This window comes from Orcinus orca, mitochondrion, assembly GCF_937001465.1.
Source record: "Orcinus orca mitochondrion, complete genome".
Taxonomy (NCBI): Eukaryota; Metazoa; Chordata; class Mammalia; order Artiodactyla; family Delphinidae; genus Orcinus; species Orcinus orca.
Genome location: NC_064558.1, coordinates 1 through 16,392, shown reverse-complemented (window position 1 = coordinate 16,392; position 16,392 = coordinate 1). Strand labels below are relative to the sequence as shown.

Below are 16,392 nucleotides of genomic sequence, written 5' to 3'. Positions count from 1 at the left end.
CGGGGGAGGGGGGCAGAAAATTATTTGTATAATTTCATTATGGGGCTTGTGTCAGATTTAGTATTGATTTATAAAAAAAAATGCGCGTAGATCTAGGGACGAAGCACTGTAGGGGGATGGTGAATATTAAAGCAGACGATTAGTTTTGTAAGGGGGAAGGGGGGTTAAACCTCTATGAGATAGGGTTTTTTGAGCCCGGGGGGAATATGGAGTACTATGTCCTGTAACCATTAATTAAATAACACCTGTTGGTTGTGCTAGTCCAATCAAAAATACACACAGGTCCAGCTACAATTTATTTGACTGTGACGGGGCCTTTCTAAGGCCATAGCTGAGTCGGTGCAAGCTCCCCCCCAAAAATTAAAAAATACCAAATGTATGAAATCTCAGTTATGTTAGGCATGGGCTGATTAGTCATGAGTCCATCGAGATGTCTTATTTAAGGGGAACGAGTGGGCGATTTTAGATTAAAATGGTCCTGAAGTAAGAACCAGATGTCTTATAAAGATCATTATTAGCTACCCCCACGAGATATGGGCCCGGTGCGAGAAGAGGGATCCCTGCCAAGCGGGTTGCTGGTTTCACGCGGCATGGTGATTAAGCTCGTGATCTAATGGAGAGACCATAGGATATAATGGAAGTAAAAACATTAGGGGACATATAATATGTAAGAGCATGCAAATTATGTAATATGTAAAATTAATGATAATTAATACGGGCTTTAACTTATCGTATGGAAAATAAATGAATGCACAATAATACATAGCATGTATATACGAATATTATAAAGAGAAGACTAGAATATTAATATGTATGTGTATGTGTGTATGTGGTGTGTACAGTGGAATGTTTTTAAAACAGTTACTTTTAATACTAGGGTAGTACTGTGATGTTATAGTAATTGTACAATAAGCTTTTCCAAGGAATAGTTTATGTAGAATTCCAGCTTTGGGTGTTGGTGGTGAGGTTTAATGTCTCTTCCTTGAGTCTTAGGGAGGAGTAGGGTTCTCCTTTTCCGGTTTACAAGACCGGGGTATTTTATTATACTACAAAGACTCTTCATTTTAGGAGTTTGTTTTCAATAAGGCTGATTGTTGGCATTAGCACTAAGATCAGGAGGAAGTATAGAATAGATGCTAATTGGCCTACCATGATGTATGGGTGTTCTACAGGTTGGCCTCCAATTCATGTTAGGGTTAGGAGGTCTGCGATTAGAGTTCAAAATAAGAGTTGGCTAAAGGGTCGGAATATTATGCTTCGTTGTTTAGATGTTTGAAGTATTGGGATAAAGATTAGGATGAGGATAGAAAGTAGTAGTGCTAGTACTCCTCCAAGTTTATTGGGAACTGATCGTAGGATTGCGTATGCGAATAGGAAGTATCATTCTGGTTTGATGTGTGCAGGGGTGCTTAGTGGATTTGCTGGGGTATAGTTGTCAGGGTCTCCTAGTAGGTCAGGGGCGAATAAGGTTAGTGCTAGCAGGGTTAGGATTAAGAGTAGGGCGCCTAGGGTATCTTTAATTGTGTGATAAGGGTGGAATGGGATTATATCTATGTTGGATGGGATTCCTGTGGGGTTATTGGATCCTGTCTCGTGTAGGAACAGTAGGTGAACAGCTGTTAATGCTGTGATGATGAATGGGAGGATAAAGTGGAAGGCAAAGAAACGTGTTAGTGTTGCTTTGTCTACGGAAAATCCACCTCAGATTCATTCTACTAAGGTGGTGCCGATGTAAGGGATTGCTGATAGGAGATTAGTAATGACGGTTGCGCCTCAGAAAGATATCTGTCCTCAGGGTAGGACATAGCCTACGAATGCGGTGGCTATAACTGCTAGTAGTAGGAGTACACCAACGTTTCATGTTTCTTGGAATATATAAGAGCCATAGTACAGGCCACGTCCGATGTGGGCGTAGAGGCAGATGAAGAATATGGAGGCTCCGTTTGCATGTAGATAGCGGATAAATCAACCATAGTTGACGTCTCGACAGATGTGTGCGACTGATGAAAAAGCGGTTGAGGTATCTGGTGTATAGTGTATTGCTAGAAGTAAGCCTGTTAGGATTTGTGTGATTAGGCAGAGGCCTAATAAGGAACCAAAATTTCATCATGAGGAGATGTTAGATGGAGTGGGTAGGTCAATGAATGCGTTGTTGAGGATTTTTATTAATGGGTGTGTTTTTCGGATATTGGTCATTAGGGTTCTTGTAGTTGAATTACAACGATGATTTTTCATGTCATTGGTCATGGTTGGAGTCCATGTGAGAACAATGGTAATATATATTGTTTTTACTATGAGCACTATTTTTGTGATTAGTCTTGTGGGGGTTTCTTCAAAGCCTTCACCAATTTATGGTGGTTTAGGGTTGATTGTGGGTGGTGCTATGGGATGTGGAGTTGTTTTTAGTTTTGGGGGCTCATTTTTAGGTTTAATAGTATTTTTAATTTATTTGGGAGGAATGTTAGTTGTGTTTGGTTATACAACGGCTATGGCTACTGAGCAATATCCTGAGGTTTGGGTTTCTAATAAAGTTGTATTTGGGGGATTTTTTTTAGGCCTAGTGTTAGAGTTATTAGTGGTGATGTATGTTTTAAAGGGTGGGAAAGTGAATGTTGTGTTTGAGTTTAATGGGTTGGAGGATTGAGTTGTTTATGACACAGGGGACTCTGGATTTTTTAGTGAGGAGGCTATAGGGATTGCTGCGTTGTATAGCTATGGTGCTTGGTTGATTGTTGTTACTGGATGGTCTTTGTTTATTGGTGTAGTGGTTATTATAGAGATTACTCGGGGTAATTAAATAGTAGTATACTGAGGGTTATAGTAATGAGGAAAGATAAGAAGTAGAGCTTGATAAGTCCTTTTTGGTTTGAAGTTAGTGTGGAGGCTTTTAGTTGAATGAGAGCTGTTGTTTTTGGTAGAGCTGTTTCTATTCAGGTTAGATCTAGTAAGGAGGTTGCGAGCTTTTGGCTCATTGTTAGGACTAGATGGGGAGATAAGCGGTGTATGATTGTAGGGAAGTAACCTAGTAGGGTAGAAAATTTAATAGAGTCTGATGAGTAGGGATATTTTAGGTTTTTTGAGTAGGTATTGATTTCGAATGCGAGAACAAAGCCTAAGGTTGTTACTGTAAGGGCTGTTAGTTTTAGATGTAGAGGTATAGTCATTAGAGGGGTGTTTATTGGGGGTATGCTATTGGAGAGGATGAATCCGGCAAAGATGCTTCCGATTAATAGGCGTTTAATGGGGTTGATCAGTATGGGATCTGTTTCATTAATGTTTATGAGAGGGGGGAAGCGGGGTTGTTCTAGTAGAGTAAAAAAAATGATACGAGTGCTGTAAATAGCTGTTATGGAGGTGGCGGTTAGTGTTAGTAATAGGGCTCAGGCGTTGGTATAAGACGAAGTGGCGGTCTCAATGATGAGGTCTTTAGAATAGAATCCTGTGAGAAATGGTATTCCTGTTAGTGCGAAGCAGCCGATGATTAGGGCGGTTGTGGTGAAGGGAAGAATTTTGTATAATCCTCCTATCTTTCGGATATCTTGTTCATTATTTAAATTGTGGATAATAGAGCCAGAACATAGGAATAACATGGCTTTGAAGAAAGCATGTGTACAGATGTGCAAGAATGTTAGGTGTGGTTGGTTGAGGCCTAGTGTCGTTATTATTAGGCCAAGCTGGCTGGAGGTGGAAAAAGCAATGATTTTTTTGATATCATTTTGGGTTAAGGCACAGATAGCTGTGAATAGAGTGGTAAGGGCGCCTAGAGAAAGTATTATTGTTTGAATAAGCTTATTGTTTTCTGTTAGGGGGTGAAAGCGGATAAGTAAGAAAATTCCTGCTACGACTATTGTGCTTGAGTGAAGTAGGGCTGATACTGGGGTGGGACCTTCTATTGCTGAGGGTAGTCATGGGTGTAGACCAAATTGGGCTGATTTTCCAGCTGCGGCTAACGTGAGTCCTAGGAGGGGGAGGGTTGGGGGGTTTTGGCTGAGTATAAAGATCTGTTGTAAGCTTCATGTATTTGTATTATGTAGGAATCAGGCTATTGATAGAAGGAATCCAATATCTCCGATACGATTGTATAGGATTGCTTGAAGAGCGGCTGTGTTAGCGTCTGTTCGTCCGAACCACCAGCTAATTAATAGGAAAGATATAATTCCTACTCCTTCTCATCCAATAAATAATTGGAAGAGGTTGTTAGCTGTGACGAGGATAAGTATGGTGATGAGGAAGATGAGTAGATATTTGAAGAATTGGTTGATGTGGGGGTCGGAGTGTATGTATCATATTGAAAATTCTATGATAGATCACGTAATGAATAGTGCTACGGGCATGAATATAAGTGAAAAGTAGTCTATTTTAAAGCTGAGTGTTAATTTAAGAGTATGGATAGTGGTTCAGTGTCAGTTTGAGATGAGTATTTCTTGATTTGTGTGGATAAATATTGTTATTGGGACTAGGCTGGTGATGAAAGCAAGGAGGGTTATATTTTTTACATAATGTTGATACTTGTTGTTTTTGTAGAAGTCTGTACTAGATACTATAACAGGGGTGATTAGTATAAGTAGTGTCAGTAGGGTGGAAGAGGTAAATAAGTTTATTACTTTTACTTGGAGTTGCACCAATTTTTTGGTTCCTAAGACCAGTGGATAACTACTATCCTTTAAAAGTTTGAAAAAGCCACATTGTTAGGTGTGGAGCACATGAATTAGCAGTTCTTGTAGTTCTTTTTCGGTAAATAAGAAGGCTTTATCTTCTATTTTTAGTCTCACAAACTAATGGTTTTTTTAAACTATATTTACAATAAAGAGGTCCTAGAATGATTTTAGGATTTAGTGATAGGAGTAGGAGGGGGATAATGTGTAGGGCTATTAAGGCATGCTCTCGTGTAAAAGTAGGGGTGAGATTGTTGATATGGTGGGTGTGTTTGCCACGTTGTGTTATGATTAGCATATGTAAGGAGTAAAGGGCTGTGATTACAATGTTTACTCCTATGAGGATAATAGTGAGGTTTGATCATGAGAAAGTTGACATAATTACGAGTAGTTCTCCGATCAAATTAATGGTAGGGGGCAGGGCGAGGTTTGTTAGGCATGCTAATAGTCATCAAGTAGTTATTAGTGGAAAAAAGATTTGTAGGCCTCGTGCTAGGATTATGGTTCGGCTGTGAGTGCGTTCGTAGTTTGAGTTTGCTAGACAGAATAGTATGGAGGATGTAAGGCCATGGGCAATTATTAGGGCGGTAGCTCCTATGTAACTTCAAGGGGTTTGGATAAGGACAGCTGCAATGATGAGTGCTATGTGGCTGATTGAGGAGTATGCGATTAGTGATTTTAGGTCTGTTTGGCGTAGACAAATAGAACTGGTTATGATTATCCCTCATAGAGATAGTACAAGGAAGGGGTAGGCTATGTGTTCTGTTAGGGGGTTAAGAATTGATGTGATTCGTAGCATTCCATAACCTCCGAGTTTTAATAGTACAGCTGCAAGGACTATTGAGCCTGCAATGGGGGCTTCTACATGTGCTTTGGGTAATCAGAGATGTAATCCGTAAAGGGGTATTTTTACTAGAAAGGCTATTATGCAAGCTAATCATATGAAAGTGTTAGATCAGGAGGTTGATAATGGTTGGGTTCAGTATTGTAACAGTAGGAAATTTAGGGAGCCTACTGTATTTTGTAGGTATGTTAATGCTACTAGTAGAGGGAGAGATCCTATAAGTGTATAGAATAGGAAATAAAGTCCTGCGTTAAGTCGTTCTGTTTGGTTGCCTCAACGGGTGATGAGGATGAGAGTAGGGATTAATGTGGCTTCAAATGTGATATAGAACATAATTAGTTCTATAGCAGTGAAGGTCATGATTAAGAGGGTTTGTAGAGTGACTAGTATTGTAATATAGAGCTTTTTTCGGGCAAGTGGTTCTTTTAGGAGGTGAGATTGACTTGCTATTAGTATTAAGGGGAGAAGTCATATTGTTAGCATTAAGAGTGGTGCGGAAAGGGGGTCAGAGAAAAATGTTAAGGAGTAGTTAAGACTGTTATCGTTAAATTGATTAAGTAGGAGTAAGCTTGTAAAGCTAATTAACAAACTATGGGCTGTAGTATTGATTCAGATAAAGTTACTTTTTGATAATCAAGTCAGAGGTATAAGTATGACAGTAGGAATAATAAATTTTAGCATTGAAGGAGATTAAGGTTTTGTACATAGTCAGTACCATATGTGTTGGAGACTATGACTAGTAAGGCTAGTCCGATAGCTGCTTCGCAGGCTGCAAATACTAGGAGAATAATTGGTATTATGTTGGCTAGGGTGAAGTGTGTGCTTAGGATTGTGAGGGTCGCTAGGATGAATAATGATAGTATTATGCCTTCTAGGCATAATAGTGCGGATATTAGGTGGGATCGGTGTATTAATAAGCCTGTGAGGGATACTGCGAAGGCAATTAGAATATTAATGTGGACTAAGGACATTTGGTACTTGTGGGTTTAGGTCACAGTCTAGTGGGTCGAAACCACTTGTTTTATTTTAAACTAAGTATCATATTTATTTCATTCTAGGCCTTTTTGGGTTCATTCATAGGCTAGGCTAGTTGCTAGTAGAGAGATTAGGAATAAGGCTATGAGGAGTATTGTTGTTAGATTATTTGTTTGGATTGCTCAGGGCAGGGGGAGTAGGAGAGTAATTTCTAGGTCAAAGAGGAGAAAAGTAATTGCCACTAGAAAGAATTTTATGGAAAAGGGTAGGCGGGCAGATCCTATTGGATCAAAGCCACACTCATAAGGACTAGTTTTTTCTGCATAGGCGTTTAGTTGGGGGAGTCAAAAGGCAATAAGTATGAGTAGTAGGGCTAGGGTCGTGTTTGTTAGTAGTGTTGATAGAAGGTTTATTGTTCTTTTTCGGGGTATACCGAAACTAACTGATTGGAAGTCAGTTGTACTTATTAATACTAAAAGGACTATGAGCCTCATCAATAGATTGATACATAGAGGAATAATCATACGACGTCTACGAAATGTCAATATCAAGCAGCAGCTTCGAAGCCAAAGTGATGACCTGATGTAAAGTGGAACATTATTTGGCGTATGAAGCAGATAATGAGGAAGGTGGATCCGATGATGACGTGTAGTCCGTGGAAGCCTGTGGTTACGAAGAAAGTGGAGCCGTAGATTCCGTCTGAGATTGTAAATGGGGCTTCATAGTATTCTGATACTTGGAGTAGAGTGAAATAGAGACCAAGTATGATTGTAATAAGGAGGGCTTGGAGTACATGTTTACGGTCACCTTCTATAAGGCTATGGTGGGCTCAAGTGATAGATACACCAGAAGCTAATAGTACGGAGGTATTGAGGAGAGGGAGTTCTAGTGGGTTTAAGGGGTGGATACCTGTTGGTGGTCAGGAGCCCCCTAGTTCGGGAGTAGGGGCAAGGCTTGAGTGGTAAAAAGCTCAGAAGAAGCCTGTAAAAAATAGGACTTCTGATAAGATAAATAGGACTATGCCATATCGAAGTCCTTTTTGAACGGTTGGTGTGTGGTGGCCCTGGAAGGTGCTTTCTCGGATGATGTCTCGTCATCATTGGTATATTGTTAAGGTGTTCGTTAAAAAACTTAAAGTCAGTAAAATTATTGAGTTGAAATGGAATCATATGATTAGGCCCGATGTTATGAGAAATGCTGAGAGAGCTCCTGTAAGTGGTCAAGGACTGGGGTTTACTATGTGATATGAGTGGGTTTGGTGGGTCATTATGTATTGTCTTGCAAGTATAGGCTTACTAGTAATGTAAATACGTAGGCTTGGATCAGGGCTACAGCGAATTCGAGGATGACTAATAGAGTGAGGATGATAAATGTGATGAGGGCTGTGGGTAGATTAATGCCTATTAATGCAAGAGTTGCACTTCCAATTAGGTGTAGTAATAGGTGACTTGCTGTGATGTTTGCTGTTAGTCGTACTGCTAAAGCTAAGGGTTGAATAAATAGGCTAATAGTTTCGATTATTACTAGCATGGGAATTAGGAAAGCGGGTGTGCCTAATGGTAAAAGGTGGGCTAGGGATATTTTTGTCTTATTACGGAAGCCGATAAAGATGGTGCCAGCTCATAGTGGAATAGCCATGCCTAAGTTTATAGAGAGTTGAGTAGTAGGTGTGAATGAGTGAGGTAACATTCCAAGAAGGTTTGTGGAAGCGATGAAAAGGAAAAGTGAGGTGAGTATTAGAGATCAGGTTTGTCCTTTGAGGCCATGTGTAATTATCAGTTGTTTTGATGTGAGTTTGGTAAGTCATTGTTGGATGGTGATTACACGGTTATTGGTTAATCGATTGGGTGTCGGGAATAGTATGGTGGGAAATATAATAATTAGAGTAGTGATAGGAATACCTAGTACAACTGGGATTATGAAAGAGGTAAATAGATTTTTGTTCATATGCAGTTTCAGGGGGTTTGTTGTTTTTGTAGTTTGGTGTCTGCTGGTTTAGGGGAGGGAGAGTAAAAGTGCTTTGAAATTTTTAGTTGAAGTAGTGCGAATAAGGTGAAGATTATGGAGAGAATAGTAAGGGGCCATGTTGATGTATCTAGTTGTGGCATATCACTAAGGGGAGTTTATAGCTCTCAATCTTTAACTTAAAGGGTTAACGCTAGTTTAGCTTCTTAGTGAAATTACAATATGGATGCGGATCATTTTTCGAAGCTTTCTAAAGGTACTAGCTCGAGAACGATTGGTATAAAGCTGTGATTTGAGCCACAAACTTCTGAACATTGTCCATAGAACAGGCCAGGTCGTGTTGATGTTAGGGTTGTTTGGTTTAGGCGGCCAGGAATTGCATCTGTTTTTAGGCCTAGGGAAGGGATGGCTCATGAGTGTAGTACGTCTTCTGAGGAGACTAGTATTCGGATCGTCATTTGTAAGGGTAGGACCATTCGATTATCTACCTCTAATAATCGTAGTTCACCTGGTTTTAGATCTGGGGTTGGAATTATGTATGAGTCAAAGTTTAGGTCTTCGTAGTCGGTATATTCATAGCTTCAGTATCATTGGTGTCCTATTGTTTTTACGGTAAGGGAGGGATTGTTAATTTCGTCTATTATGTAGAGGATTCGTAGAGAGGGTAGGGCGATTATGATTAGAATAGCGGCTGGGAGGATAGTTCAAATAGTTTCTACTTCTTGAGCATTTATTGTACTAGTGTGGGTTAATTTGGTTGTAAGTATTAGTGTAATAATATAAAGAACTAAGGAGCTAATCAGGAAGATGATCATTAATGCGTGGTCGTGAAATTGTAGAAGCTCTTCCATAACAGGTGATGCTGCGTCTTGTAGGCCTAGTTGAAAGGGATATGCCATGGAGATATACAGGATTTTCACTTGTGATTTAACTTTGACAAAGTTACGTAAGACTTTACTAATACCTCGCTCATAAAGAAAGACACAATGGCTGTGATATTGGCTTGAAACCGACTAGAGGGGGTTCGATTCCTTCCTTTCTTGAATGTTTTAGGTTGACGTATACTGGTTCTTTGAATGTGTGGTATGGTGGAGGACATCCGTTTAATCATTCAAGGTTTGTGGAGATAAGGTCCACCGCTAACACCTCTCGTTTAGATGCGAATGCTTCTCAGATAATGAAGATTATTAGTATGACTGCTGTTAGTGAGATAAATGAGCCTATTGATGAGATGGTATTTCATGTTGTGTAAGCGTCTGGATAGTCGGAATATCGGCGAGGTATCCCAGATAGACCTAGGAAATGTTGTGGGAAGAATGTCATGTTTACACCTACGAATATAATTATGAATTGAATTTTTGTTCATGTTGGATTGAGTGTATACCCTGAAAATAGTGGAAATCAGTGGACGAAGCCCCCTATGATGGCAAAGACAGCTCCTATTGAGAGTACATAGTGAAAATGAGCAACTACATAATAGGTGTCGTGGAGAATGATATCTAGGGATGAGTTAGCTAGGATAATACCGGTTAGACCCCCTACTGTGAACAAGAAAATAAAGCCTAGAGCTCATATTAGAGCGGGAGATCATTTAATATTTCCTCCGTGAAGTGTTGCCAGTCAACTGAAAACTTTTACTCCTGTAGGGATTGCGATAATTATAGTAGCTGATGTAAAATATGCTCGTGTGTCTACGTCTATTCCAACTGTAAACATATGGTGAGCTCATACGATGAAGCCCAGGAAACCAATAGAAATTATAGCTCATACTATTCCCATATACCCAAAAGGTTCTTTTTTCCCTGAATAATAAGTAACGATGTGTGAAATTATTCCAAAACCTGGTAGAATTAAGATGTATACTTCGGGGTGGCCAAAAAATCAGAATAAGTGTTGATATAAGATTGGATCCCCTCCTCCTGCCGGGTCGAAAAAGGTTGTGTTTAGATTTCGATCAGTCAATAGTATAGTAATTCCGGCTGCTAAAACAGGTAGTGATAGTAAAAGTAAGGTTGCTGTAACAAGGACTGATCAGACGAAGAGAGGTGTTTGGTATTGAGTCATAGCGGGTGGTTTTATATTAATAATAGTTGTAATGAAGTTAATAGCCCCAAGGATTGAAGATACGCCGGCTAAATGTAGGGAGAAAATAGTAAGGTCTACTGAGGCTCCTGCATGTGCTAGATTTCCGGCTAAGGGAGGATATACAGTTCAGCCTGTACCTGCGCCAGCTTCAACTATCGAAGACGCTATTAATAGTAGGAAGGAAGGGGGAAGTAGTCAGAAGCTTATGTTGTTTAGACGAGGGAATGCTATGTCAGGGGCTCCAATTATTAAGGGAACTAATCAGTTTCCAAAACCTCCAATTATGATAGGTATGACTATAAAGAAAATTATTACGAAGGCATGAGCTGTTACTAGAACATTATAAAGCTGGTCGTCTCCAATAAGTGTACCAGGTTGACCTAATTCAGCACGAATCAATAAGCTTAGACCAGTACCTACTATTCCCGCTCAGGCGCCAAATAGTAAATACAGGGTGCCAATGTCTTTGTGATTGGTAGAGAATAGTCATCGGTTTATGAACATAGGTAAAATGGTCGAGTAGGCATTAGACTGTAAATCTAAAGACAGGGGTAAAGTCCTCTTTTTACCAAGTCCTGTGGTGAATAATCATTTTGAATTGCAAATTCAAAGAAGCAGCTTTAATCCTGCCTGGGCTTCTCCCGCCTTTTTTTTCTTGCGGCGGGAGAAGTAGATTGAAGCCAGTTTACTAGGGTATTTAGCTGTTAACTAAAAGTTCGTGGGAGATGTATCCCTCCAATCTAGTGAGGATTTAGCTTAATTAAAGTGTTTGATTTGCATTCAATTGATGTAGGATATAGTCTTGCAATCCTTATTGGGCAGGGGTTAAGTAAAGTTATACTTGCTTAGGACTTTGAAGGTTCTTGGTCTTGTTTAACCTAAACCCCTATAGTAGGATAAAGAGTGTTGGTGTGAGTGGTAGAAGTATTGTGGATAGTACAATTGCTGTTGGTAGAAGGGTTATTTGTTTTGTGGGGTAGAATTGTCATTTTATTTTTGTGTTGTTGATGGAGGGGAATAGGGTTAATGCTGTGGAGTAGGTAAGGCGTATATAGAAATATAGGTTGAGTAGAGCTGTGATGGCTATGAGGGTGGGTAGGATGAGAGTGTCGTTTTTTGTTAGTTCTTGAATAATTATTCATTTAGGTATGAAGCCTGTGAGTGGAGGGAGTCCTCCTATGGAGAGGAGGGTGAGTATAGTGAGAGTTGTTATGATGGGTATTGTGTTTCATGTTTGGGATAGTATTAGTGTAGTGGTAGTGGAGTTTTGGATAAGTAATATAAATATAGTGAAGGTTATTATAATGTAAATTGACAGGTTTAGTAAGGTGAAGGTTGGATTGTACGGTAAGATGGTAGTTATTCATCCTACATGGGCGATTGATGAGTAGGCTATAATTTTTCGGAGTTGTGTTTGGTTTAGTCCACCTCAACCTCCAATTAGAATTGATAGGAAGGATATGGTAGTTATTAGGTGTAGGTTAATTGATGGTGAAATTTGGTAAAGGATTGAGATAGGTGCGAGTTTTTGTCATGTAAGTAGAATTAGTCCTGTGCTTAGGGGGATGCCTTGTGTAACTTCTGGCACTCAGAAGTGGAAGGGGGATAGTCCTAGTTTAATGGCCAGGGCTATTGTTATTAGGGTAGATGCTGTTGGATGGAATAATTTTATGATAGTTCATTGGCTAGAGTGTATTAGGTTAATAATAATTGCTAGTATAAGTAGTGAGGATGCTGTGGCTTGTGTTAGAAAGTATTTGGTTGAGGCTTCTGTAGCTCGGGGGTTAGGTTTTTTTATTATGATAGGAATGATGGCTATTATATTTATTTCTAGTCCGATTCAGGCGAAGAATCAATGGGAGCTAATAGTGACAATTGTTGTGCTTAGGATGAGGGTTGTTAGTAGGGTGATAGAGACGAATGGGTTAATTAGTATGGGAGGGGTGTGAACCAACATTTCCGGGGTATGGGCCCGGTAGCTTATTTAGCTGACCTTACTATAGACTATGGTGTGGTGTGGTAGCACGGAGAATTTTGAATTCTTAAGGGTAGGTTCGATTCCTACTATTCTAGAAATAAGAGGACTTGAACCTCTATTATTTACTCCATCAGAGTAATTCTTTTGTCAGACATATTTCTTGTTTTATGTTTGGGGTGGGATGCTTGCCGTTATGATGGGTAATGAGATGTGTCATATGCAGAGAGCTAGTGTCAGTGGGAGGAAGTTTTTTCAGAGGAGTTGTATTAGCTGGTCATATCGGAATCGGGGGTAGGATGCTCGGATTCATAAGAAAGATATTGTTAGTAGTAGTGATTTGGTGATTAGGTTTGTTGTGCATAGTTCTGGTGTGTAGGGGTTGTGGAATGCTCCTAGAAATAAGATAGTTGTGAATATGTTTATTATGATAATGTTGGCATATTCTGCTAGAAAGAATAGGGCGAAGGGACCAGCAGCATATTCTACGTTAAAGCCCGATACGAGTTCTGACTCTCCTTCTGTAAGGTCAAAGGGGGCTCGGTTAGTTTCTGCTAGGGTGGAGATAAATCATATTATGGCTAGTGGTCATGAGGGGAAGAGCAGTCATAGTTTCTCTTGTGTAGTGTTTAGTGTGGATAGAGTGAAGGAGCCGTTTATTAGAAGTACGGATAGTAGAATAATAGCTAATGTTACTTCATACGAGATTGTTTGTGCTACTGCTCGTAGGGCTCCGATTAGGGCGTATTTTGAATTAGAAGCTCATCCGGATCACAGGATGGAGTAAACAGTTAGACTTGATATTGCTAGTATGAAGAGTACTCCTAGGTTTATATTGATGAGTGGATATGGTATGGGTAGGGGAGTTCATATTGTGAGAGCTAAGGTTAGTGCAAGTACGGGTGCAATTATAAATATGGTGGTAGAAGATGTGGCTGGTCGTAAGGGTTCTTTAGTGAATAGTTTGATTGCATCGGCGAAAGGTTGTAGTAGGCCGTATGGACCTACGATGTTTGGTCCTTTTCGGAATTGTATATAACCTAGGATTTTGCGTTCTACTAATGTTAGAAATGCCACGGCTAAAAGAATGGGAAGAGTGAGTGTTAAAATGTTAATTATAAACATTTGTTGAAGAGAGGATTTGAACCTCTGAGTATAAAAGTTTAAGTTTTATGCAATTGCCATACTCTGCCACTTCAGCAAAGCCCTGATCTTGGGCAGGGCATATTTGCGCTAGATTATTAGGTTGAGATTGGGTCACTAATTGTTTGAAGGCGCTTTTTAAAGTTGGCCTTATTTCTCTTGTCCTTTCGTACCGGGAGAAATGCGTAATAGATAGAAACCGACCTGGATTGCTCCGGTCTGAACTCAGATCACGTAGGACTTTAATCGTTGAACAAACGAACCCTTAGTAGCTGCTGCACCACTAGGATGTCCTGATCCAACATCGAGGTCGTAAACCCTATTGTCGATATGGACTCTAGAATAGGATTGCGCTGTTATCCCTAGGGTAACTTGTTCCGTTGATCAAAATTTTGGATCAATAAGTGATGTTATACTTTGGCTGGTAGGCCTAAGTTTTAATCACTCGGAGGGTTTTTTATGCTCCGAGGTCACCCCAACCGAAATTGTCAGCTCATGTAAAGCTTTGTTATCCCTTGGTGGTATTATTTTATGCTTTTTGAGTTGATTAATTAAAGCTCCATAGGGTCTTCTCGTCTTATTGTGTTATCCCCGCCTCTTCACGGGGAGGTCAATTTCACTGATTGGGAGTAAGAGACAGTAAAACCCTCGTGTGGCCATTCATACAAGTCCTTATTTAGAGAACAAGTGATTATGCTACCTTTGCACGGTCAAGATACCGCGGCCGTTTAACGATTGTCACTGGGCAGGCAGTGCCTCTAATACTAGTTATGCTAGAGGTGATGTTTTTGGTAAACAGGCGGGGTTTGTGTTTGCCGAGTTCCTTTTACTCCTTTTAATCTTTCCTTAGTGCACACCTGTGTTGGATTAACAGTAGGATTAATAAATAATTTAGTGTTGGGTTATATTTATTGGTTGTTAACTATCAGTATACTATCAGTTACTGATATAGGCTTGTGCGAGGAGAAAATTTTTCTTGTTACTCATATTAACAGTATTTCTTCTATAGTTGAATAGATTAGTCCAATAGTCAGGCTAGGAGTTGTTTTATTTATTGTTGAAATTAAAACTTGTTTTTGTTGTTGAGCTTGAACGCTTTCTTAATTGGTGGCTGCTTTTAGGCCAACTATGGTTTAAGTTTTATGTTACTCTCTAGTAAAGGTTGTATCCGTTTCTAAAAAGCTGTACCTTTTTAGACTAACAGTTAAACATACGTTGAAACTTAATGTGGTTTTTAGTATTGTTTAATGTTGAACTGAAATTCCTTTCTTGGACAACCAGCTATCACCAGGCTCGTTAGGCTTTTCACCTCTACTTACAAGTCTTCTCACTATTTTGCCACATAGATGAGTTTGTTCTAATTACTGCTCATAAGTAGCTCGTCTGGTTTCGGGTAATTTAACTTAAGGTCTCTTTGCTAAATTATTACTAGTTAAATCATTATGCAAAAGGTACAAGGGGTAAACTTTGCTTTTTTCTACTTTTAACAATTCTTTCATCTTTCCCTTACGGTACTTTCTCTATAGCGCCACTGGTAGTTAAATTTCTATCTCCTATACTTTAGACGTATGGTAAATGTTTTATTTGATTGACTTATAGTAGTAGTGATGGGGGGGGGGGGGGTGGGCTAGATGTAGTTCAAGATGTACACGGGTTGTGGAATCTTCTAGGTGTAGACTAGATGCTTTGTTTAAGCTACATCTTGTTTATCCAAGCACACCTTCCGGTATGCTTACCTTGTTACGACTTGTCTCCTCTTGTACGCCTGCTTAGCATGGGTTAGCGATCTGGGGCTTTGCTGTGGTACTTGGGGAGGGTGACGGGCGGTGTGTGCGTGCTTCATGGCCTTATTCAATTAAGCATTCTATTCTTAATTTACTGCTAAATCCTCCTTTAGTTTTTAGATTTCATAAAAACTTTCGTGTAGGTTTAAAGGGGTGTTCTTATTATAGAAAATGTAGCCCATTTCTTCCCAACCCATAGGTTACACCTTGACCTAACGTTTTTACGTGCAATAGTTGTGCTTACTTTCGTTCCTTTTTAGGGTTTGCTGAAGATGGCGGTATATAGACTGAAGTAGCAAGGGTTGGTGAGGTTAATCGTGGTTTATCGTTTACAGAACAGGCTCCTCTAGAAGGATATGAAGCACCGCCAAGTCCTTTGAGTTTTGGGCTGTTGCCGGTAGTACTCTGGCGAATAGTCTTGTTTTGGGACTATTTAAGTTTACGACTAAGCATAGTGGGGTATCTAATCCCAGTTTGGATCTTAGTTGTCGTGTACTCAGTTTATGGTAAAGTTACTTTCGTAGTTTAACTTAATTTTAATTATGACTTTTTACAGCTTAATTAAGGCTTAACTTTATTTTTATATCGTTCTTTGACACTCTTTACGCCGGGTGTCTATTAATTTGGGTCAATCGTATGACCGCGGTGGCTGGCACGAAATTTACCAACCCTAATTAGCATGGCTAGGTCAAACTTTCGTTCATAGCCTAATTCTTGTCACTGCTGTATCCCGTGGGGGTGTGGCTAGGCAAGGCGTTATGAGCTACTAGTATAGTGTGCTTGATGCCCGCTCCTTTTAGTCTTTAATGATTTGAAGGGCATTCTCACTGGGATGCGGATGCTCGCATGTGTAAGTCTGCTAAGAACTAATAGAAAGGCTAGGACCAAACCTTTGTGTTAATGGGGCAATAATGTCCATCTAGACATTTTCAGTGTCTTGCTTTATAAAAATTTAAGCTACATCAA

At 39.7% G+C, this 16,392-nt stretch overlaps 13 protein-coding genes and 24 non-coding genes across 37 annotated transcripts, besides 3 other annotated features; 9 read left to right on the top strand and 28 right to left on the bottom strand. All coding sequences in view use genetic code 2, as the record gives it.

Annotated features, from left to right (window-relative positions):
* Window positions 1–5: 5 nt before the first annotated feature.
* Window positions 6–919: a D loop.
* Window positions 920–986, top strand: NKY04_mgt22. Its single transcript has one exon. It is a non-coding gene; the product is annotated as a tRNA-Pro (tRNA).
* NKY04_mgt21 lies at window positions 986–1,056 on the bottom strand. The gene has a single exon. It is a non-coding gene; the product is annotated as a tRNA-Thr (tRNA).
* Window positions 1,057–2,196, bottom strand: CYTB (cytochrome b). The gene has a single exon. It carries the CDS (start codon window positions 2,194–2,196, stop codon window positions 1,057–1,059), a length of 1,140 nt encoding a protein of 379 aa, YP_010417132.1.
* A 4-nt stretch (window positions 2,197–2,200) lies between these two features.
* NKY04_mgt20 lies at window positions 2,201–2,269 on the top strand. Its single transcript has one exon. It is a non-coding gene; the product is annotated as a tRNA-Glu (tRNA).
* ND6 (NADH dehydrogenase subunit 6) lies at window positions 2,270–2,797 on the top strand. Its single transcript has one exon. It carries the CDS (start codon window positions 2,270–2,272, stop codon window positions 2,795–2,797), a length of 528 nt encoding a protein of 175 aa, YP_010417131.1.
* On the bottom strand, window positions 2,781–4,601 carry ND5 (NADH dehydrogenase subunit 5). Its single transcript has one exon. The coding sequence runs from the start codon at window positions 4,599–4,601 to the stop codon at window positions 2,781–2,783; it is 1,821 nt and encodes a 606-aa protein (YP_010417130.1).
* NKY04_mgt19 lies at window positions 4,602–4,671 on the bottom strand. Its single transcript has one exon. It is a non-coding gene; the product is annotated as a tRNA-Leu (tRNA).
* A 1-nt stretch (window position 4,672) lies between these two features.
* Window positions 4,673–4,733, bottom strand: NKY04_mgt18. The gene has a single exon. It is a non-coding gene; the product is annotated as a tRNA-Ser (tRNA).
* NKY04_mgt17 lies at window positions 4,734–4,802 on the bottom strand. Its single transcript has one exon. It is a non-coding gene; the product is annotated as a tRNA-His (tRNA).
* Window positions 4,803–6,180, bottom strand: ND4 (NADH dehydrogenase subunit 4). Its single transcript has one exon. A coding segment is annotated over exon 1 (1,378 nt).
* On the bottom strand, window positions 6,174–6,470 carry ND4L (NADH dehydrogenase subunit 4L). Its single transcript has one exon. The coding sequence runs from the start codon at window positions 6,468–6,470 to the stop codon at window positions 6,174–6,176; it is 297 nt and encodes a 98-aa protein (YP_010417128.1).
* Window positions 6,471–6,540, bottom strand: NKY04_mgt16. Its single transcript has one exon. It is a non-coding gene; the product is annotated as a tRNA-Arg (tRNA).
* A 1-nt stretch (window position 6,541) lies between these two features.
* On the bottom strand, window positions 6,542–6,887 carry ND3 (NADH dehydrogenase subunit 3). The gene has a single exon. A coding segment is annotated over exon 1 (346 nt).
* NKY04_mgt15 lies at window positions 6,888–6,956 on the bottom strand. Its single transcript has one exon. It is a non-coding gene; the product is annotated as a tRNA-Gly (tRNA).
* Window positions 6,957–7,741, bottom strand: COX3 (cytochrome c oxidase subunit III). Its single transcript has one exon. A coding segment is annotated over exon 1 (785 nt).
* Window positions 7,741–8,421, bottom strand: ATP6 (ATP synthase F0 subunit 6). The gene has a single exon. The coding sequence runs from the start codon at window positions 8,419–8,421 to the stop codon at window positions 7,741–7,743; it is 681 nt and encodes a 226-aa protein (YP_010417125.1).
* ATP8 (ATP synthase F0 subunit 8) lies at window positions 8,391–8,582 on the bottom strand. The gene has a single exon. The coding sequence runs from the start codon at window positions 8,580–8,582 to the stop codon at window positions 8,391–8,393; it is 192 nt and encodes a 63-aa protein (YP_010417124.1).
* Window position 8,583: 1 nt separating this feature from the next.
* Window positions 8,584–8,651, bottom strand: NKY04_mgt14. Its single transcript has one exon. It is a non-coding gene; the product is annotated as a tRNA-Lys (tRNA).
* A 3-nt stretch (window positions 8,652–8,654) lies between these two features.
* On the bottom strand, window positions 8,655–9,338 carry COX2 (cytochrome c oxidase subunit II). The gene has a single exon. The coding sequence runs from the start codon at window positions 9,336–9,338 to the stop codon at window positions 8,655–8,657; it is 684 nt and encodes a 227-aa protein (YP_010417123.1).
* On the bottom strand, window positions 9,339–9,406 carry NKY04_mgt13. The gene has a single exon. It is a non-coding gene; the product is annotated as a tRNA-Asp (tRNA).
* Window positions 9,407–9,413: 7 nt separating this feature from the next.
* Window positions 9,414–9,482, top strand: NKY04_mgt12. Its single transcript has one exon. It is a non-coding gene; the product is annotated as a tRNA-Ser (tRNA).
* On the bottom strand, window positions 9,478–11,028 carry COX1 (cytochrome c oxidase subunit I). Its single transcript has one exon. It carries the CDS (start codon window positions 11,026–11,028, stop codon window positions 9,478–9,480), a length of 1,551 nt encoding a protein of 516 aa, YP_010417122.1.
* A 1-nt stretch (window position 11,029) lies between these two features.
* On the top strand, window positions 11,030–11,095 carry NKY04_mgt11. Its single transcript has one exon. It is a non-coding gene; the product is annotated as a tRNA-Tyr (tRNA).
* On the top strand, window positions 11,096–11,162 carry NKY04_mgt10. The gene has a single exon. It is a non-coding gene; the product is annotated as a tRNA-Cys (tRNA).
* Window positions 11,163–11,171: 9 nt separating this feature from the next.
* Window positions 11,172–11,178: a repeat region (variable polyA region).
* Window positions 11,179–11,194: 16 nt separating this feature from the next.
* Window positions 11,195–11,268, top strand: NKY04_mgt09. Its single transcript has one exon. It is a non-coding gene; the product is annotated as a tRNA-Asn (tRNA).
* NKY04_mgt08 lies at window positions 11,269–11,338 on the top strand. Its single transcript has one exon. It is a non-coding gene; the product is annotated as a tRNA-Ala (tRNA).
* Window positions 11,339–11,343: 5 nt separating this feature from the next.
* NKY04_mgt07 lies at window positions 11,344–11,412 on the bottom strand. The gene has a single exon. It is a non-coding gene; the product is annotated as a tRNA-Trp (tRNA).
* Window positions 11,413–12,454, bottom strand: ND2 (NADH dehydrogenase subunit 2). Its single transcript has one exon. A coding segment is annotated over exon 1 (1,042 nt).
* Window positions 12,455–12,523, bottom strand: NKY04_mgt06. Its single transcript has one exon. It is a non-coding gene; the product is annotated as a tRNA-Met (tRNA).
* Window position 12,524: 1 nt separating this feature from the next.
* Window positions 12,525–12,597, top strand: NKY04_mgt05. Its single transcript has one exon. It is a non-coding gene; the product is annotated as a tRNA-Gln (tRNA).
* On the bottom strand, window positions 12,595–12,663 carry NKY04_mgt04. Its single transcript has one exon. It is a non-coding gene; the product is annotated as a tRNA-Ile (tRNA).
* Window positions 12,664–12,667: 4 nt separating this feature from the next.
* Window positions 12,668–13,624, bottom strand: ND1 (NADH dehydrogenase subunit 1). The gene has a single exon. The coding sequence runs from the start codon at window positions 13,622–13,624 to the stop codon at window positions 12,668–12,670; it is 957 nt and encodes a 318-aa protein (YP_010417120.1).
* A 1-nt stretch (window position 13,625) lies between these two features.
* Window positions 13,626–13,700, bottom strand: NKY04_mgt03. The gene has a single exon. It is a non-coding gene; the product is annotated as a tRNA-Leu (tRNA).
* NKY04_mgr01 lies at window positions 13,701–15,280 on the bottom strand. Its single transcript has one exon. It is a non-coding gene; the product is annotated as a 16S ribosomal RNA (ribosomal RNA).
* Window positions 15,257–15,265: a tandem repeat (variable polyC region).
* Window positions 15,281–15,347, bottom strand: NKY04_mgt02. Its single transcript has one exon. It is a non-coding gene; the product is annotated as a tRNA-Val (tRNA).
* Window positions 15,348–16,321, bottom strand: NKY04_mgr02. Its single transcript has one exon. It is a non-coding gene; the product is annotated as a 12S ribosomal RNA (ribosomal RNA).
* On the bottom strand, window positions 16,322–16,392 carry NKY04_mgt01. The gene has a single exon. It is a non-coding gene; the product is annotated as a tRNA-Phe (tRNA).